Genomic DNA, 18,257 nt, shown 5'->3' on the forward strand with positions numbered 1-18,257 from the left:
CTTTCTGCAGTCAAGCTGTTTGAGGTGATTGAGACGGAGAGGACCCTCTACCTTGTGATGGAGTACGCCAGTGGAGGTGAGCTGAAATGATTACATCTCATGTTGTTACATAAAAACCCTCCCCACCTCCGCTCGCTCCGCCACATTTCACCAATATTTTCTTAGTTAGATCGAGGGATAACATGAAAGCCGCATAGTTTTACACCCAACGGCAAAGCGAAAGTTTTTCTGACGGTGTTGAAGCAAAACAGATGAGAAGTAGGAGTGCACTGATACGTCGGTCAGCCGATAAATTGGTCCCGATTTCCTTAATTTTCTGAGATCTGCGATTTGCTGATACCTTTAAGTGAAACTGATCTCATCTGTCTCCACAAAGATCTAAAAATCCACTTTTCAGGGAAAATCCGCAGTAATCTAGAAAACTGCAGTCTTTGTACCCCAAAAGAAAACTGCTTAGCTGTTTGCGCTTTTTCTCACCCCACTAAAAATCAGTTGTAGCTGCTGCTGCTTTACAGGCCACATTCTTTAGTCTAAAAGGAAAACTATAGCGCTCACACAAAAGGGGGCGGGGAAATCAGATTTACACAGTGTTAAATGTAAAAAACAAGGTAACAAAACTTGAATTTAGGGACACATGCATGCAGTGTTACAAACTTTTATGATCTAAAGTATAATTCCTTTACATCAAATGTTATGAATTGTAATAGAAAAACATTCAGTCTGCAACCCCATATACTGTATGAAACCTGGGCCGGTTGTAGGGGAGGAAGAACATGACAATTTTATATTATGCTGTCATTTTGTTGCTTAGATATTAGGATAAAAAAAAATAAGTATTTCTCTGCAATCAATCTGTATTTATTACAGTTGTACTCCTTTTCTGTGTCTGCAGTTGGGAGGCTGAAGGTTTTGTATCGTTTAAAAGTGCAATAAAAGTCTCAACTTTTTTTACATCTTCAGGCTTTCTTTCTATGCTTTTTTTTAATCAAATGAATTAGATTAGTTTTGGCTGTACAGATGTTTTAACATGTAAATAAATTAAATAAAAGGTTTTTTAATTGTGTGGTCGTAAAACCCGATTCAGATTTTGGGAGCTTTAATTCTTCCCAGATTATATGTGAATTTAAACATCTTCCAGTTTTCTGAACTTCTTGTACTGATCCAGCAACATTTCCAAATGAAGTTGAAATAAACTTTTCTATAATCCAGTTGGCTTCACACAATGCTCCCACAAGCAGCATCATCAGCATTTTTGATGAGCTTATATGGAAGATTAGATATGTTATCAATATGCAGAGCATAAATTTGAGGCGCTAGAAAATTATATTCTACCATTGCAATAATAATAACCACACATATAAACAGTTCAATAAACCGTTTAGCCTGTAGCAACAAATCCTGTACGTTTAAATCAGGACCCCTGGTTTAAATGATACACTAGCATTTTTCCTACATTTAGGTGATATTTATTACCTTGCACCTTAAATTACCACCTGAAAATCATAGTTCCAGATTTCTGTTCAGCTCAAACTCCAGTCCCAGATCTAACGGAGTGTTACACTTTAGTTTTTTTCTTAGCTAACTTGCTAACTTTTTTGTCCTTGAATGTTTTCCCGTGTTCAGAGCTCAGCTGGCCTGCTTTTTGGGTGTCAGCTCTCTCTCTCCATCTCTTTCTCTCATTGGCTCCTGAGTCTGAGCTCACAGATGATTAAGCTTTCACATCCAAACACACACACACACGCCCTCACACACTGTGCTGGCCTCTGCAGGTAATCTTTGGGCGAGGAGTGAGGCTTCATTCATGTTTTCAGGATGCACAGAGGAAGGCTTTTTGCTGGTTTTGTCTTTTTTTTATTTTTCTCAACTTTACGCATCTTGTTCCCAGCCAGCCTGATTCAGAACACAACCGGCTGTAGCTTTCCCCGGTTAGACGTGCTAACCGGGGAAGCGTCTGCTCCTGGAACTCTGCAGCAGCAGCTTTGTGCCTCCAGGAGGGGCTCAGTTTGGAGTTAGAGCACATCAGTGTGCTCAAGAAATGCCCTCAAACCATACACATGGGGGGCGTAGCGCGCCAGCTGCATGAGAATGTTATTTTTATCTGCTGAGCTTTAGAAGTCATGAATCGCTCGGTTTCTGCACGTCTCTCTCCCACTCGGAGTCCCGACCTTTCCCTGGCCGCCATCAGGCGCTTTCTCACTCCCTGTCTGTGTTTGCAGGTGAGGTGTTCGACTACCTGGTTGCACACGGAAGAATGAAGGAAAAGGAGGCCAGGGCTAAATTTAGACAGGTACCTAACTTTCTCCCCCTGCAGTGTTCTGGTTTCACACCTCTGCTCCTGACTCCGCCTCCTTCTGCTGCCTGTCTGAAGACTGAACAGAGAAGTTTAGTCAGTTCTCTGTACCAATAACACACACCGATCAGCCAGGGGAAGAAGCTAACCCAGTGCTGAACTATTTAAGACTGGTGACATCATCAATCCATCCATAGTGAAAGATTTAAGTAACCTGGCAACACATTCAATAAGGTGTGGCTGGGTCTGTCACCTTAACAAATTTTGCTGGATGATAAATTGTCCCAGAAGTTATTGCAATAAACAATGTCATTTTAATATAATATTATTTAATATAATAATAATAATAATAATGATGATAATAATAATGTACAGTCCTCTCAAAGATTAACATATGCTCATTTTTAGCATACATTTAACACTGCAACTGGAAGACATTTTAAATATCTCAAATAAATAAAAAGAACCAAAAACGAGAAATAAAATGAATTATGAGTCTCTGTAAACAAAACTGTCCTTCAAACAAAGGGCCAGTTGAGAACAAAGCACCAGACTGAGGACTTTTATCATCCAGTTTTTTAGTAGAAAGAGACACAAAAAAAACAATAAATGTTTGCAATAAACATTTTAATTTATCGTGCGATTAATTGATTTATTGCTTATTGAAAATGGCTTAGTTGTATCAACCTTCCAGACCTCTCAGGTCTTCTGGTTCTGGTTTGCTCTGCATCCCCAGAACCAGCAGCATTCAGCTGCTATGCTTCTCTAGACTGCTGAAACACAGAGTTCCTTTAAATTAAGGCTTTAAATCTATTTTATTAGAGCTGCCTTTGATTTATAATAACTGCAGTATCATGAATTATAGTCTATTTTTGCTTTCCTTTATTTTGTCACTAAATAGCAATGCATCACTTGTTTTTTTTTTGTTGTTTTTTTTTCTCTCTGTCTCTTAATTGTGTAAAACACTTTAAACTGCCCTGATGGTGAAATATGCTTTCCAAATAAAGTTGCCTTTCCTGGTCATTGCAAAGGAAAGCCATAAGAAGTCTTGAGGTTTTCATGATCCATGTAAATTATACAGCAAACATGTAGAAGGAGGTTCTCTGGTCAGACCAGAATTTAGATTCAAAACACAACTTCATGCTACTTTTCAAAGGATTTATGTGTTAATAAAACCTGAAAGCCATTCATACTTGCAGGACTATTTCGTCTTTACCTCATAAAAGTTTGCTTTTGTAATGAGCCATTAAAAGCTGAAGGGGTTTGAATAAGGCGCAGCAGGACTCGGCCTTTGTTGGTGATGAAAAGCCTCTGCCTGTACTTTCTCACCTCTCTTCTGTCTTTAGCGCCACCTTCACAGAGTATTATCTTTCCTGTTGGCGCCGACCGCATCGCGCTCTCCACCACATCCTTTATCACAGTTTGACAAGCCAACGGCAGACACTGTGCTGAACTCTTTCTCGTCTCCCTCCCCCCCCACCGTACAGATCGTATCGGCGGTGCAGTACTGCCACCAGAAGCACATTGTTCACAGAGACCTCAAGGTGAGTCCAGCAACGTCGTCACAAACCTGAAAACACACGCAGGAAGTTTTCACACTTCTCAATACAAAGTTAAAGTATTGAATACTGGAAATCAACAGTTGGGCTTAGAAATCAAACTTTACATACTCTGGAAAAATTAGAGATATTTTTCTTTTTTACTGCAACTAAACAAAAAATCAGTTTATTCACTTGATTTAATACATTTTATTAATTTACATTTCCTTGCCACACTTACTATACATGAGTGAAAGGGGAGTTGGAAGAAGAATCATTTTTGCATTAATCTGTCACTTTCTCAATAATTACAGAACAAATTTTCAGGGCTTTATTCATCAAGATAACAATATAAGTTCCAAACCATAAATTACTCTCCTTATAAAAGTGTCTGATCTAATCCTTTTTTTTTCTAAAGTGTTTTGAATTGATTTTTAGTAGAGCATTTCTTTAACTTCTCCTCCAAACTATTCCATAATTTTACTCCGTGCACCAAAGTGCACAATGTTTTAAAGTAGTACACACAGTTTTACTTTTGAAAATATTAATTTCAATAATAGCAGGACTTAATGCTACCCCCACCTGGAAGGCCAATCATGTCTGGTTTATTTGGTAGAAAAGGTCAGACCCTCGTTTCCTAACTCGGCCTCACCATGCCGCCGTACCAGAAAGCCGCCTGCTGACGACACTCGTCTTGAGCTGGATCACTGCGTCCCACTGGAGTGTGTCTGTAAACACACGCCCACGACTCGGACCGTTCTCACATGGCTCCTGCTACATCCGCTGCTGTGCCGCTCCCTTTGTGCTTTCCTTGCGTAAATATTCATGTTTCCGTGATTTATTTATTTATTTTTTTAAGCCGTAGAGCAGAGAACGTCGTTCAGCCAAGAGGAGCTGCTGAGTGGTTTCCTCTGCGGATCATCAATGATCCATGAAGAGGCTAATGAGACAGGAGCTCAGAGCAGCCTCCTCTGCCTGCTCTACATGTGCAGTCATGTAGCAACATTAGCAACTTCTGCTAATGATTCAGTTCTTAAAATAAAACAAAAAACTGTTCGCAAATTAACCTCTACTGGAAAAAAAAATGTATTAACTTTAGGTAAACACCGAAAAACATAATCTCTTTAGTCAACAGAAGATCAGCAAAAATATGTTTAACTCTGGATAAAGGACAACCGACACCTTGGCCTTGTGTGTCGGTTTAATGCTTTGGTTACTGGACAAATAAACATTTTCTCAGAATTCTCATTTGTCTTCTAAACATCATGTCACCAGCATTGCTCACTTTAAAATTCTAGAGTTTTTTTTTAGGTTTTTTTTTGATAACCTGCCGTCAGAACTTTACCACTCATCTACCGTTTTTGTAATACTCTGACCTGCCAGCACAGCTTTTCCAGATTCCCATTTCTTTTTGAAAACCTACAACATATATATCTCCTCATTAATCTGACATAAAACATTTTCTGTTGTAGGTTGAGAATGCAGAGATTAATATTGGTTTGTAAGTGATTTATTACGGATCAGAGATATCACAGAGTTGGTCCTTTTCAGTAGCTTAACCACAACCTGAGTGTGAGTTTTGCCTTCGTAGGCTGAAAGAACACTGGGCTGATGGGGTGAAAGTAGCAAACATAATGATAATAACCAAATCCATACCATTTGGTTATTACTAAATGGTATGGATCGTTCAGTCTTGATTTGTTGTTTGGTGGTATGTGATGGGTGCAGTACCACTGGTTACAGGAGCAATCCTGTTTCACTTTGGGTACATGTACAACACATAATGTGCATCTTAAACAAACGGATGTACTTTATGTAATGTTTTCCCCTTTCTTTTATTCAAAGGCGGAGAACTTGTTACTAGACGCGGACATGAACATAAAGATTGCCGATTTCGGCTTCAGCAACGAGTTCACTTTAGGCAACAAGCTGGATACGTTCTGCGGCTCTCCGCCGTACGCGGCCCCGGAGCTTTTCCAGGGGAAGAAGTATGACGGGCCGGAGGTGGACGTCTGGAGTCTGGGGGTCATCCTGTACACGCTGGTCAGTGGCTCCCTGCCCTTTGATGGACAGAACCTGAAGGTAGGATCATAGTGTGTGTGAATTCATGCTCCAATTACTGGCTAAGTTGTAATAAGTTTCTGACTTGTTCACACGAGCATTTTCTCTTATAGTCTCTCTGCACAGTTCTGAGGTATTCTAGCATTTTGTAATTACAGATGATGAAGTGAGAGAGCAGTTTAATGTAAAACTTTTCAAAATCTACGTTGATATAGATTATAATCCATGTCTTCTGTTTTAATTAATGGGGTGTAATTCAAATGTGCCAGCCTGTTGGGGAATATTGATGCCTAGTTATTGATGTTCTCAGTGTGTAAACCGATGGTTGGCTGAATGAGTTGGCAGTGTGGATTTTGATTTGTTCTTATTAACGATTTGAAAGAAATAACAGCAGATCATCGTCAGCATATACATACATTTTTGGGTGATTTATTGGCTGCTTCAATTCAATAAGTATTTTTCTTTTGCTGAGTCGCAGTTGCCAGTGGTCTCATTAGAAAAATATCAAACTGATTAATAATCGAGAAATAAATATCAAGCCTGGAAACTTGATACCGTAACGGACTGAATGTTATGTTTTTAACGTAATCTTTGCTCGTCCTGCGGGGCGCAGGCGGTTGCCACGGTAACAGGTGTGCTTAAACTACAAAGAGAGAGAAAGAGAGTAAAAAGGTAGGAGTGGTTTTGAGTTGATCACCTGTTCGGGTTATTTTACCTTTGTTTACCTTTGCTGTGGCTCTTTACAGCCGCTGTAGTTTCTAAACGTTGGACTAATTACCTCGTTTGTTTGTGAGTTTACGTCATTCACAACAAACATCAAATAGAACAAATATATTTAATAAAATTTTAACAAACAAATGGCTTCTACCGCAATAATTATGTGAAATTAAATTAATTATAACCCAACTTCAGAAGATTTGCCTTTACCTTTACAGAGCTCTTTGGTTCCTCCTATCAGTCTGTAGCTTCTCATATTTCAGTCATTAAACCAAATTTCAGATCTATCATAACTGACTGACACCTGCTGGCCTCAGGTTTGCAACCAGCTTGTGACTGAGAAACCAGTAACCTCCTCCCAGATGATGACATGAACTTGTTAGTTCCTCTGTCCATTGTAGTAGCTGATATATTGTGAAAATCCCGTAGAAATGATGCACTAATTGAGTCATGTTTACGTAGAAACAACGCGCTGCGAGGCTGTTTGTGAGACTTGCGGTCAGGTGGGTGGGTTGTGGGCGGAGCTTGGTAAGGTCCATTGGTGAAGGCAGAGGAGCTGTTTTTTTTGTTGTTTTTTTCACAGATTTTCTGTCTCATGCTGTTCTGTCACAACATAATTTTAACAAATGTAAAAACATTTTAACATGCCGGAGCTTTAATGAGAAAAATAAATTTGGAGAACTCTTTGCAAATATTTCTAAATTTTAAATGCAAGAAATCCTGGAGGGACTGATTTGCTGAGTCTTCTGGTGTTATATATAGCATATCTATTTTTAATATATCCAGTCTGGTCTGGGTGCAAAATGAGTGTGTTTTTTTTTCCTAGTGTCTTGCATAATGACTTTAAGATCTGCATTCTTTTCTTTCTTTCTTTTTTTAACATCCTCCCTTTATTCTCTGCAGGAGTTGCGCGAACGCGTTCTAAGAGGAAAGTACCGCATTCCTTTCTATATGTCCACGGACTGCGAGAACCTCCTGAAACGCTTCCTGGTCCTGAACCCGGCCAAGCGTGGTACTCTCGAGGTGAGGGAGGACACCGAAAATGTAAATATGCTGCTTGGTTCTTAATCCCCTCCTTGTAGCACGTTGGAGAATGACCCTCTCCTCACTCCCCCCTCTGCTCATGCATCATCTCCTCTAACGCCCACAGTGTCCTGTTTTCTGTGTGTATCTGGCCCACACTCCTCCTCCTCCTCCTTTTTGATGTTGTAACTATGAATAATACATTTGAGCTGTTTTTCTCTTGGTGTTTTGTTTTTTTTTTTAAACCAAATTTTAGTGCAGTCAGCTCTCTCCCTTCATATCAAACTGATGAAAGAATAGATTTATTCTGTAAACCGAGTACAAACAATTGTTAAATTTCTTGGTTTTATTTACAATCAGTTGTTAGTTCAGATATCAAATATACCTCCATGTGCATTATTACACACCTTGGGGAAAACGTTTTCGCAGAAGCGAACCTTGGCCTTCTTTATCTCTACACTTGAGGGTTCAACCAATCAGCGCCATGGAAGATAAATGGCGCTCCAGGATTGGCTCTTTTGCAAACACCAAGTAGCGTTGCACCAGAATGGATCTTGTTTTTTCTGAATATTTTAGATATTCTATATGAAAAAAGTCACCAGATAGGTGAATTTTGTTTGCGAATAATTGCAAAATACGTAACTTTCATTCTTGATCTGGATAAAATTTAGTTTTTAATCTATTGTTGTTGCACAATATCTGAAAGGCAGCAGTGTTATCCCAGGCAGTCCTTCAGCCTGATCATCTGTCAAAAGAAACTACAGATAGTTTTGAAATACAGGGTACGACATTTTTCTTGCTAGCTTTTAAGAAAAGAAGCTAAAATTATAATTTTGGGTTATTTCTAGCACATTTTTTGTGGGTTTTGAGGGAGTTGCATGCTAAAACTACAACAGCATATCAGAGTCATTATAGACAGAAAAAGAGAAAATTTCCACCAAAAAACTGAGATTTTGAGATTATTTTCAGAAATGTTCGACTTTATAAATGCAGAAGAAAAAAAATTAATTCCGCAAATCTTTGACACAAAACAGTGTAAAAGAATGCATAATGGATTATAGTTCTGAAAGTAAAATGATATATGACCATAAACCTATGTTTCTGGTGTAAAATGTAAATAAAAAAAACCATGTAAACAAACTCATATCTTCACTGATTTGTTAAAAAAATAAAAGCCAGTCTAACAGAAGCATACGATGCTGGTCGGTCTGCTGTAGATGTGACACTGTTGACCTAAAACTGTGACGGTTACATCAGAGCTGTGGTAATTAGTTTGGACAGGCCCTCATCAAAACCCCACACAGCCATTGATCTGCTGCAAATTAAAAGCAACACTTCCTCCAGATGGGATGCAGCTGAGTTCAGTATGGATGTTGACTGATCTAATCTAAATGTGATTGGTTCACATGCAATCTGTAATTCCTGCAACACTTTTACAGCTGTTTACCTGTGTGTAAAAAGAACAAAATCAGACAAAAAAAAAAGAAGTTGATTTCATACATATGGTATGAATGAGGCTTAAATTGTCATTTTGCTATCTTTTTAGCAAATCATGAAGGATCGGTGGATCAATTCGGGATTCGAGGAGGACGAGCTGAAGCCTTACACCGAACCAGAACTGGACATCACAGATCAGAAGAGAATAGGTAACCCACAACGACGGCCGTCCTCAGAACTGCTCTTGCTCTTGTTTCCGGTCCGGCGTGAAGATGTGTGAATTTTGAATGTGCTAAATGTTGGAACAGTTACAGCTCCGTAATGCCGGAGCAGAGTCATTCTGTCGGAGCCGAGGAGCTTAGGAAGGAGGAAACGTGACAATGAATAAATGAACACGAGTCGTGCGGCTGCATGCTCAGAACAGCAGAAGCCTTCCCCATTACACGAGCTGGAAATAGAAAGGGGAGCTGTTGCATAACAGCAGCTGAGGTTGGCTGTATGTGAACATGTGTCGGTGTGAACTCACCATCACTCAGAGGAGAAAGCTAAGACTTAAGGAATGTCCAAATTCTGATCATAAATCCAACCTTTACAGGTAGAAAATGCCAGCTTTATTCTTTGGTCATGCTAAGATCACAATTGTTGTTATACATTTCACAATGACCCTCTAAAATAAAAATATATTTAACAATACGGACTTGACTTGAACCCTGTCAGAGGGCTGCTGGAGTCCGTTGTGGGGCCATTAGGAGGCGTGAGGAACTGTTCGTCTCAATGTTTGGGCCGTTGGAGCTCCATGAACCAAACAAGTCCCAAAAGATGCCACGCGAGTTGTTTTGGTCACATTTATCCACTGCTGAAAAACGACTGAGGAGACGAGTCCAGGCTGCAGAGTAGGTGTTAGAAAGATGAAATCTGAGGCCGTTTCCTCTGTTTAATGTTGGATCGAAGGCTTCTTTCACTCCTCACTCAACTTACCCGTCTTCTCTGTCTGTAAATATTTCTGTCATTTACGAATATATTGGAGTTTTTTTTTAAACTCCAATATATTTTCAAAGTGCTACAATTATCTAACAATAACTGTGCAACTGTTCCTCTTGTAAAAGTGTCATTCACCGCAGAAAAAAAAAAATTAAAGTAAATTCTTATTCATGTTTATATCAGTTTACTATTTAGAAATGTAATCTTTCAAAAACCAACCAATTATGACCGCCATTTTTGGTGGGGGAAAACAATCCTCAGTTTACATAAGGTTTTCCCACTTTTATTTAAGTACAGTTCTTTTTTTTAAGTCTGAACAAGTTAACTTCACTTTTAGATCGTTTAGCAGAAAGTAAACTGCATCAAACTTCACCTTAGTTAAAAGGTGAAGAAGAGCAAAGTTTGAGTAAAATACATTGTTGCCTCACATCCAACAAAAAGCGAAAAATTAAGCCGACTTGTCTGCACAGCATATTTTTTGGGAAAAAATTTTTTTTAAAAGCATTTTACATGAACCAACGGAGAGTCATTTTGTTAAATTAAAGCCGCTTCACCTATGACTAAAGTCTACTCTAATAACACTAATGTGCATGACTTTATCGTTCACTATTAAATGACTGTGGTAGATGATTACAGAGTAATCTTTTAATAAGGAGCAGTTGACAGTTTTTCAAACTTTAAAGCTGCCAGGAGCACCGGCCTCACTGAGACGATGCTTTGTATTAGAAGCAGGGTGGTCACTGTTGATCCAGTTGCGTTGTCTAAATTAGTCTTTCACTTAAAAAATAAGAACAGGAAAATCTCTACCAGAGGCTGAAATACAAATAGTTTTTAACTGACCATTCAACATTGGAAAGAACACTTGTGTCTGTTCAAATCTATTCCAAGCAACGAGAGGCATTTACGTAAACCACCCAATGTCTTCGCCGGTTTCCGACTTTAGCATAAATGTACGGCATCTGCTGGCTGACTTATTCTACTCTTCAAAAATCATGTCCATTCTTTAGTCCTACCAAATTTGTTGAATAGTTTTCACAAGCATCTTTTCTTTTGGAAGTCAGCAATTTGCAGTTCTACGGCGGAGCTGAACTGTGAAGCTGAGAAAGAAGCTGAAGTGTTAGAGGAGCTGCAGGATGAAAGTGAGAAAGATGAGATCAGGCTGAGGAAGATGACGGCTCCAGTTCTGCCTGGCTAGAGAAGCACAGCTTGTTTGTTTCTTCTTCTCTCTGGTGCACAGGAAGTCAGACATTGCTGAGAGAAACTCTGGTTTGTCTCCAGGTGGAGTTCACCTCCGCTTTTAACATTTAATACCAGAGTGTTAATATGATATCACTGCTGAACGCGAGCAGCCTGCCCTGACGGGGTGAACGTCGGCAGGACGTCTGAACACATCAGGTTCTCATTTTACCACCAGCAGCTACTCTTACTGAAGAAGTTTTCCACTTTATCTTGCAATACAACTACAAACTTCAACACATTTTAATGCTTTATGTTTGCCAGAAAGCATTTATTGGACACAACAAACATGTGCCAGAAGGAGTTCAGATCAGATGGGAACTAAGTTGATACTGTAGGTTAACCATTATCCAAACCCAGACTCTAAGCCATTTCGCTTAACTCACAGCCTCTGGTTTTGTCCAAATCTTTCAAACCATTTTGAGGGTTTGACACCAACATCTAACATTTAATGGAAATCCAATTTGTTCGTCTAGAAAGCCTGGTTCATTTGGGAAGGTGTGAATGCATAAACAAACTCTGATGCGGACCAAAAAAAGCAAATTCTGGTTAGTCTACAAATCTCAGTCTGGGTTCGGTGGAAGTGACCTCTGGTGCGGTTCGAATGCATATGAGAATGTCAAGCAGACCGAAGACTGCTCAGAAAGCAGGAAGTGGACTGCAGTGCAGGGCACTCTGGGTAAATGCAACCAACACAAATGTCCAGCGCTATTGGGAGAAATGGCTCGTGGTCTTTTACCAACAACAAAAGAGAAATCCTCCAATGGCTAAAATTTGATGCCACTCCATTTTTGTTTCTATTTTGTGAAGAAGGATGTGGCTCTCAATGTCTACTTCAGGTTTTATTTTTGTTGTTTCCTTCAGTGGTTCTTGGTGGAGCGCCACCACAGGTGAGGGGGAGGACAGGCTGCTCAAAGGCTTTGGTTGGTTTGACAGTGCAGCTGAAAATGGAACAAATGCTGCAACTTTGGTCCCTAATCAAACAGAGTCTATCAGACTATTAGGTGTGAAAACACCCTTTGCGTTTCCTGTATTCTTCATAAAATAAAAGTTTTATCATTTTATTTAAAGCAGTGTATACTTACTAATGTTCTTTAAAATATTAGGGGAAACATGCATGTTTTTATGCTAATTCAACCAGCAAGAACTCTACACACATCTCCTCATTTTTGGCCCAAGCCAACAAGTGCATCAAATATAAATTTGATTATTTAATTAATTTCCAGATGTGTGTATTTTTTTTTTTTCAAACTTCTTTAAGCCCTTCGTCCTCTGGGTGCATGTGTTCAGCTTAAATGAGCTCCTTGATGTTGTTCATGCAGATGTGATGGTGGGTATGGGCTACAACCTGGAGGAGATCCAGGACTCCCTGGCCAAGATGAAGTATGATGAGATCACAGCCACCTACTTGTTGCTGGGCAGGAAAGCCTCTGAGGTACAGAGAATGTCACACACCGCTCCACTTCTCTTGTTGTCCAAAAATATTTTCTGTCCTGCGTGTTTTGACTTATCATGCATATTTCCATGTCAGCTGGAGCCCAGCGACTCTGCCTCCAGCAGCAATCTGTCTCTGGCCAAACCCAGACCAAACAGTGAGCTCAATGGCCAGTCGCCATCCCACCTCAAAGTGCATCGGAGCGTCTCCTCCAACCACAAACAAAGGCGCTACAGTGAGCAAGGTGAGCAGCCTGCAGGCCGTTCACTTTATTGCTGCTATAGTCTTTCTACGGCCAAATTAAGGAAATTGGGGCAGGTTTACCGTTGCACCCGTGATTGTAACCTAAAGATTTGATGGTTAATGCGTCTGAGTGGTTGTTCAAGATAGCTTAAATGAAACCATTTAAAATGACATTGTTGCTGTTCGTTAGTTGGTCAGAACGCTCCTCCAGGGATGGCTCATCCAAAGAGAAGCCAGACCACCACAGCAGACAACAGTGCGAAGGACGAAAGCGGAGCTCAGCTCCGGAAACCCGGCAGCCGAGGCGGTCTGCCTTCCAGCCCCCTGCTGGGCAACGCCAACAACCCCAACAAGGCTGACATCCCTGAGCGGAAGAAAGGAGCCACCACCGGCCCGAGCGTGAGTAACCCACAGACCCAGTCTGAAGAGCCGAGTTTATAAAGGGCTGTCTACTCCTGAGATCAGCTTCCTGTGTTGGATTCTTCTCCAAAGATGTTTGTTTTTGCAGTTGTCTTCCGGGTACATCTTTTAGTGACAGTCCGTTTTTTCCTCTTAAAAAGAAACTGCAGTAATTTTCTTCCTCATACCATCTTAGAAGAATGAATCTGATTGAGAAGGAAATCGTTTCAGTCCACTGTTTTATTTGTACGGCGATTTAAAATCAGCTGCACAACAGAACTGGAACAACAAGAACATACTGTTGAAGTTTCCAGTATTGTTTCCAGTCTGGAGATGAGGAAATGTTTTCACCTCTGGATGTTTTTCATGCCCTTTTGGTGACGTAGAAAGCAACAGCGCAACTGTAACTTTATTGAATGTATGTTTCTTTTGTTAGAGAAATTCATTATCAATGACATTACTGGAACTGAGCCCTTAAGTTTAAAATAAATTAGACTCAGCTATGTACAGTGCAAAAGTGCAAGTTACCCCTACATAAATTATTCACAGTTCATAAATGTTGTTGTGGCAGGTCTATTTAATCTCAGATCCTAGGATTTTTGTCAGGCAAAAGTTTGAGTCGTGCGCAGGCATCTTCACTCACTGCGTTTTGCGACTCAAAGAGGTTAGGGCTACTGATAGCACCCTGCTAATACTTGTAAGCTGGCTAGCAAACAAACAAGCCACTAGTAGCTATCATGTAGCTCTTTAGAGGCTAGAATATGTTTGTTTGTTTATTGAACGTTAGTTTGTCATGTGCAAATATCTTCACTCAAGCTGGTCTGTGACTCAAAGTAGCTGAGGCTAATGGTTATAAGCTACTTGCTAGCTAGCTAACTAGCCTCAAGGTCATATGCCAGGTGAGAAGTTCAAAGCTGCTGCCAAAAGTCCAGAAGTGTCACAGTTTTGATCCCCTGCATGTCTTTTGTACATCACTGTTGTGATATTACTCATAAATTTTATTTATCATAGTCTTAAACAGGTCTTTAAAAGTCTTAAATTTGACTTAATGCAATCTGCATAAACTCTGTATGTGCATGCTTCTACCTAAAACTTGAGATCTTGAATGATCAAGTTTTGACCTGGAGCCTCTGTCCCCCATTTTTGCTTTGCAGAATAACTCTGCTTCAGCAGGCATGACCAGGAGGAACACGTATGTCTGCAGCGACAGGAACAACGCGGACCGCCTCTCGGTCATCCCCAACGGGAAGGAGAACAGGTGAGAGCTAGAAGTTAATCAGCCGTGATCTCGCATATTGGCCGGAACAGCAAAGTTTCAGTTTGAACCGCTCATTAGGAATGTCCAATTTGTACCTTGATTATTTTTTTTTGTTTGTTTTTCTTCTTCTGTTCCTCCTTTATTTCCACCTTGTCTCATTTTTTTTTCCCCCCCCCCGCCTGTTTGTGATGTGGGGGGTGTATTTTTTTCCCCTTCCTTGTTTCGGCATGCCCAGCATGACTGAGATGGCTTGTGCCACTAGCCCCTCTTCTTCTTCTGCCTTTGGTGCCGTCGTTTTCGGCGCCTCGTCCACTTCGGTACAGCAGAGGTATCATACCGTCAGCCCCCTGTACGCTTGTCAGGCAGACTGGGCCACCCTGCCCCACTCCTACTACGCTCTGGACCGCTGCTCGGCCAAGTAAGACAGCAGGGCTTCCAGTCCACCCCCAACCTCCCACCCCGTCTGTCTCCTGTTGTGTATCGGCCCCGTTTTGCCCTGCTAACCATGCAGCTCCATGCTGTAACCCTGCAACTAAAGCACGGAATACATTTACAAAAACGTATTCCGTGCTTCCGTGAAAAAGATCTTCAACATGTCAGCACGTTTGAGGATAATTTACACTTTTCAGCCTACAAACGACTTTCAGTTAGTTGGTCCATTCTCACTGCTGGTAAAAGTGGTTCTAATTCAACTCTGTTGCTCATATGACCCATGTCTTTTTGGCCCGTGGATTTGTGATTTTATATCAGACATGGACCAGACCCCTTTTTTTCCCCCCAAATTTACTCCTTCTCGTGTTACAGACGCTCCATTTTCCACCAAGGAAAACAGAAAGAGGCCAAATTGAATGTAAATAGTGTTTGAAACAATCATTGCTTCTCTATTTAAAGGGACATTATTTTGTAAAATTGACTTTTTTGAGCTTTACATCATGCTAGTTATTCCCAAAAACATGGCACCCCAAAAAAAAACCCCACCACTGATCCGAGTTACAGGTATCCGCTTTGTCTCTTTTAGACTCCATTGCCTCAAGCTAACCACATTGACATGTCGCTTCCTGTTACTAGTCATCATTTTGTTGCTCAGCTTCAGAACTGATCAACACATAACATGTGCAGCATCAGTCTTGACCTTGGTGAACAGAGTGTGCTGTGTGAGGAGGGGCCTCCCTGGTCGCCATAGACCGTCCAGCCCGGAGTCTGATGGCGGCAGCGTTCAGAACGTGAACAGCCATGCAGGAACAGTCAGATCTCAGCAAAAACTATCTGAAGGAAAAAAGATTGGCTGAATTTCAGCCAGTGACTGGTCAGCTGGAAGCTTAAAATCCAATCCAGTCTCCCCCTCCCCCCCCCACCCCCCATCAGTGAACATAGCACATAAAAGCTACAGTATGTAACTTTAAAAAAGTCATTGACACAGAAATAATTGAATTTAAAATTAAAAAAAAATATTTTCCCTTTAGGACTAATAAAGTATTTTCCAATTGAATTGAATATAGCCTTAATGAAAAGTATGTTTAATAGCTGACAGTATTAAACTGGTTGTTAATTTTCAAAAGCTACTTCTAATATGACAAATGAGCTACATTGGAACGCATATTTTACTTTATTAAATATGACTATCGTTGGGTCAAAAATCAGTTGCTGGAAACAAGCAATTCTGATCAGTGAATCTCTGGGATTCAGCAAAGAATATTGTAATATTCCATATTTCCATCCTTCCCCTGATGATCCCCTGCTGCTGCAGCGAACGTCAACAAACTGCTCCTGATCTCACCTCAGTTTTCTGCTGTGAACTCTGACCCTGGACTCCTCATCTGCTCACCTCCTATTGGACGTCACAGGTCCTCTGCTCATCGTCTGTCCTCTGTTTCTGTTCAAACTGTAATCTCTCCCTCCACTCTGCACCTCTATGCATTCATGTCCGGGGTGGAAAGCTGCTCTGGGTTTTATTTTTCTGTTGCAGTTTGAAGTGAAGTGAATTTACGTGAGACAGGTTTTCCTAAGTTTATGGATGTCTGGCTTTGACTTGCTGATTTACAATTGAAACTGGGTTAATTCTAGTAATTCACACTGTTGAAAGAGATTAGGAAGAACTCTAGTTCTAGAAGTTCATAAGTTTAACAGATAAATGATCAAAAAATTTCATTTCTTACTGGGGCTGGGTGATAAGTTTATTGTAACAATTCATCAAATTTTTGGCTTCTGATAATTCAATTTCTGGGAAATCTGGAATTTTCTTTTGCACTTTTTAGATTCCATAGTTCAAAGTGACGTCAGATTTTGGTTGCCGTCTCGTTTGGAAAGCCTGCTTTACAGTTTAAATTTATTTGGACATTGAATTCAGCTCTATGACTAAGTATTAAGGCCAGGCTTAAAAGTATTATTTTATTTATCACAAGAATAAAGTCGTACAACAATAGAATCAAATTAATACAACAATAAAGTAATAATACAACCAGAATTAGGTCATGTAAGTATAATGAAGGAGTCATTTTCAAAGAGCTCCTATACAAAAAATAAATATTTAAACTAAGGTAATACTTCATCTTTTAACACATCATCATCAAATTGTCATCAGGACTTTGAAACAATTGAGCAAACAACTGAAAGAACCACACAGACTGAGTTTGTCGCATCAAATCATAACTCTCTACATGCAAACCTCCTGCTTCTGGTTAAATTGTGTCTTTTTTGCTAATATAACTATATTCTTTTAATTAAACAATAATACCTGCAGTCTGGCCCGATACTCCATTGCAGAACTCAGAAAAGACCGACTGAAATAAAAGCCAAATTTTGAACATATTTTCTGTTTTTCTGTCAAGAAATAAATTTTTTTTTTTTTTTTAAAGATTATAATTGGATCTGGTGTGAAAAATATTGCCCAGCCCTACGCTTAATGTTTTCATATTTGTGTTTCAGATTTCTTTGGTTTTCCAGCCGTGTTATGAAAGATGTCATTGTTTTAAATCCACCTGCAAATACAAATACAATTCTCTCTGTTTATGTCTGACGTCTCAAATCCAAATTCAGTCGCATTTTTCGTTTCAAAACTGGAGCTGGTTAAAAATCTTGTGCACACAGATAAAATTATTTTAGATCTATTCAATATTTTGCATGTCGTCTGACTACACTTAAACAACTGGAATGCAGGTTAAACGTGAGGCGTCGTCAGACCGTGACCTCTCCCTCCTTCCGCCTCGACAGTGTTGCCGTGTCGCCCGGCGGCCAGAGGAACCCGGTGGCGTCCACCCACAGCATCAGCAACGCCACCACGCCCGACCGCCTCCGCTTCCCCCGCGGCACGGCCAGCCGCAGCACCTTCCACGGCGGCCAGCTGAGAGACCGCCGTACCGCCACGTACAACGGGCCGCCGGCGTCCCCCACCCTGTCCCACGACGCCACGCCCCTGTCCCAAACCCGCAGCCGCGGAACCAGCAACCTGTTCTCTAAGCTCACGTCCAAACTCACCCGCAGGTAGGTGTCCGTGCTCCTCAGCAGGTCCGTCAGGCTGGGCTGGAGTTCAGCTCCCACCTGTTCTGAAACATGTCACTTATTACCGACTTGAACGTTCAGGACGATCCCAGCCCTTTGCAGACGATGACCTCATGTGGTCATTGAATACTGAGCCGTATT

The 18,257-nt window shown here is 40.6% G+C and overlaps 1 protein-coding gene across 23 annotated transcripts in view; it reads left to right on the plus strand.

Annotated features, from left to right (window-relative positions):
• The window catches only part of LOC102228656 (MAP/microtubule affinity-regulating kinase 3-like), a 51,757-nt gene that overhangs the window by 21,017 nt on the left and 12,483 nt on the right, over positions 1 to 18,257 (plus strand). For 17 of the 23 annotated variants that reach the window (XR_002754500.1, XR_002754501.1, XM_023353003.1 and 14 more), the window contains exons 5-15: positions 11 to 76; positions 2,217 to 2,287; positions 3,778 to 3,834; positions 5,674 to 5,910; positions 7,510 to 7,650; positions 9,176 to 9,275; positions 12,606 to 12,718; positions 12,815 to 12,962; positions 13,152 to 13,360; positions 14,515 to 14,618; positions 17,829 to 18,098. Coding sequence is in view for 21 of the 23 variants with exons in the window: in XM_023353003.1 (XP_023208771.1) it covers positions 11 to 76; positions 2,217 to 2,287; positions 3,778 to 3,834; positions 5,674 to 5,910; positions 7,510 to 7,650; positions 9,176 to 9,275; positions 12,606 to 12,718; positions 12,815 to 12,962; positions 13,152 to 13,360; positions 14,515 to 14,618; positions 17,829 to 18,098 (1,516 nt within the window). In the remaining 2 variants the exon portion in view is untranslated. The remainder of the gene's footprint in view (positions 1 to 10; positions 77 to 2,216; positions 2,288 to 3,777; positions 3,835 to 5,673; positions 5,911 to 7,509; positions 7,651 to 9,175; positions 9,276 to 12,605; positions 12,719 to 12,814; positions 12,963 to 13,151; positions 13,361 to 14,514; positions 14,619 to 17,828; positions 18,099 to 18,257) is intronic. The other 6 variants (XM_023353005.1, XM_023353009.1, XM_023353013.1 and 3 more) reach the window with 1 other exon arrangement.

This window comes from Xiphophorus maculatus, chromosome 19 (genome assembly GCF_002775205.1).
Source record: "Xiphophorus maculatus strain JP 163 A chromosome 19, X_maculatus-5.0-male, whole genome shotgun sequence".
In the NCBI taxonomy this organism is placed as follows: domain Eukaryota; kingdom Metazoa; phylum Chordata; class Actinopteri; order Cyprinodontiformes; family Poeciliidae; genus Xiphophorus; species Xiphophorus maculatus.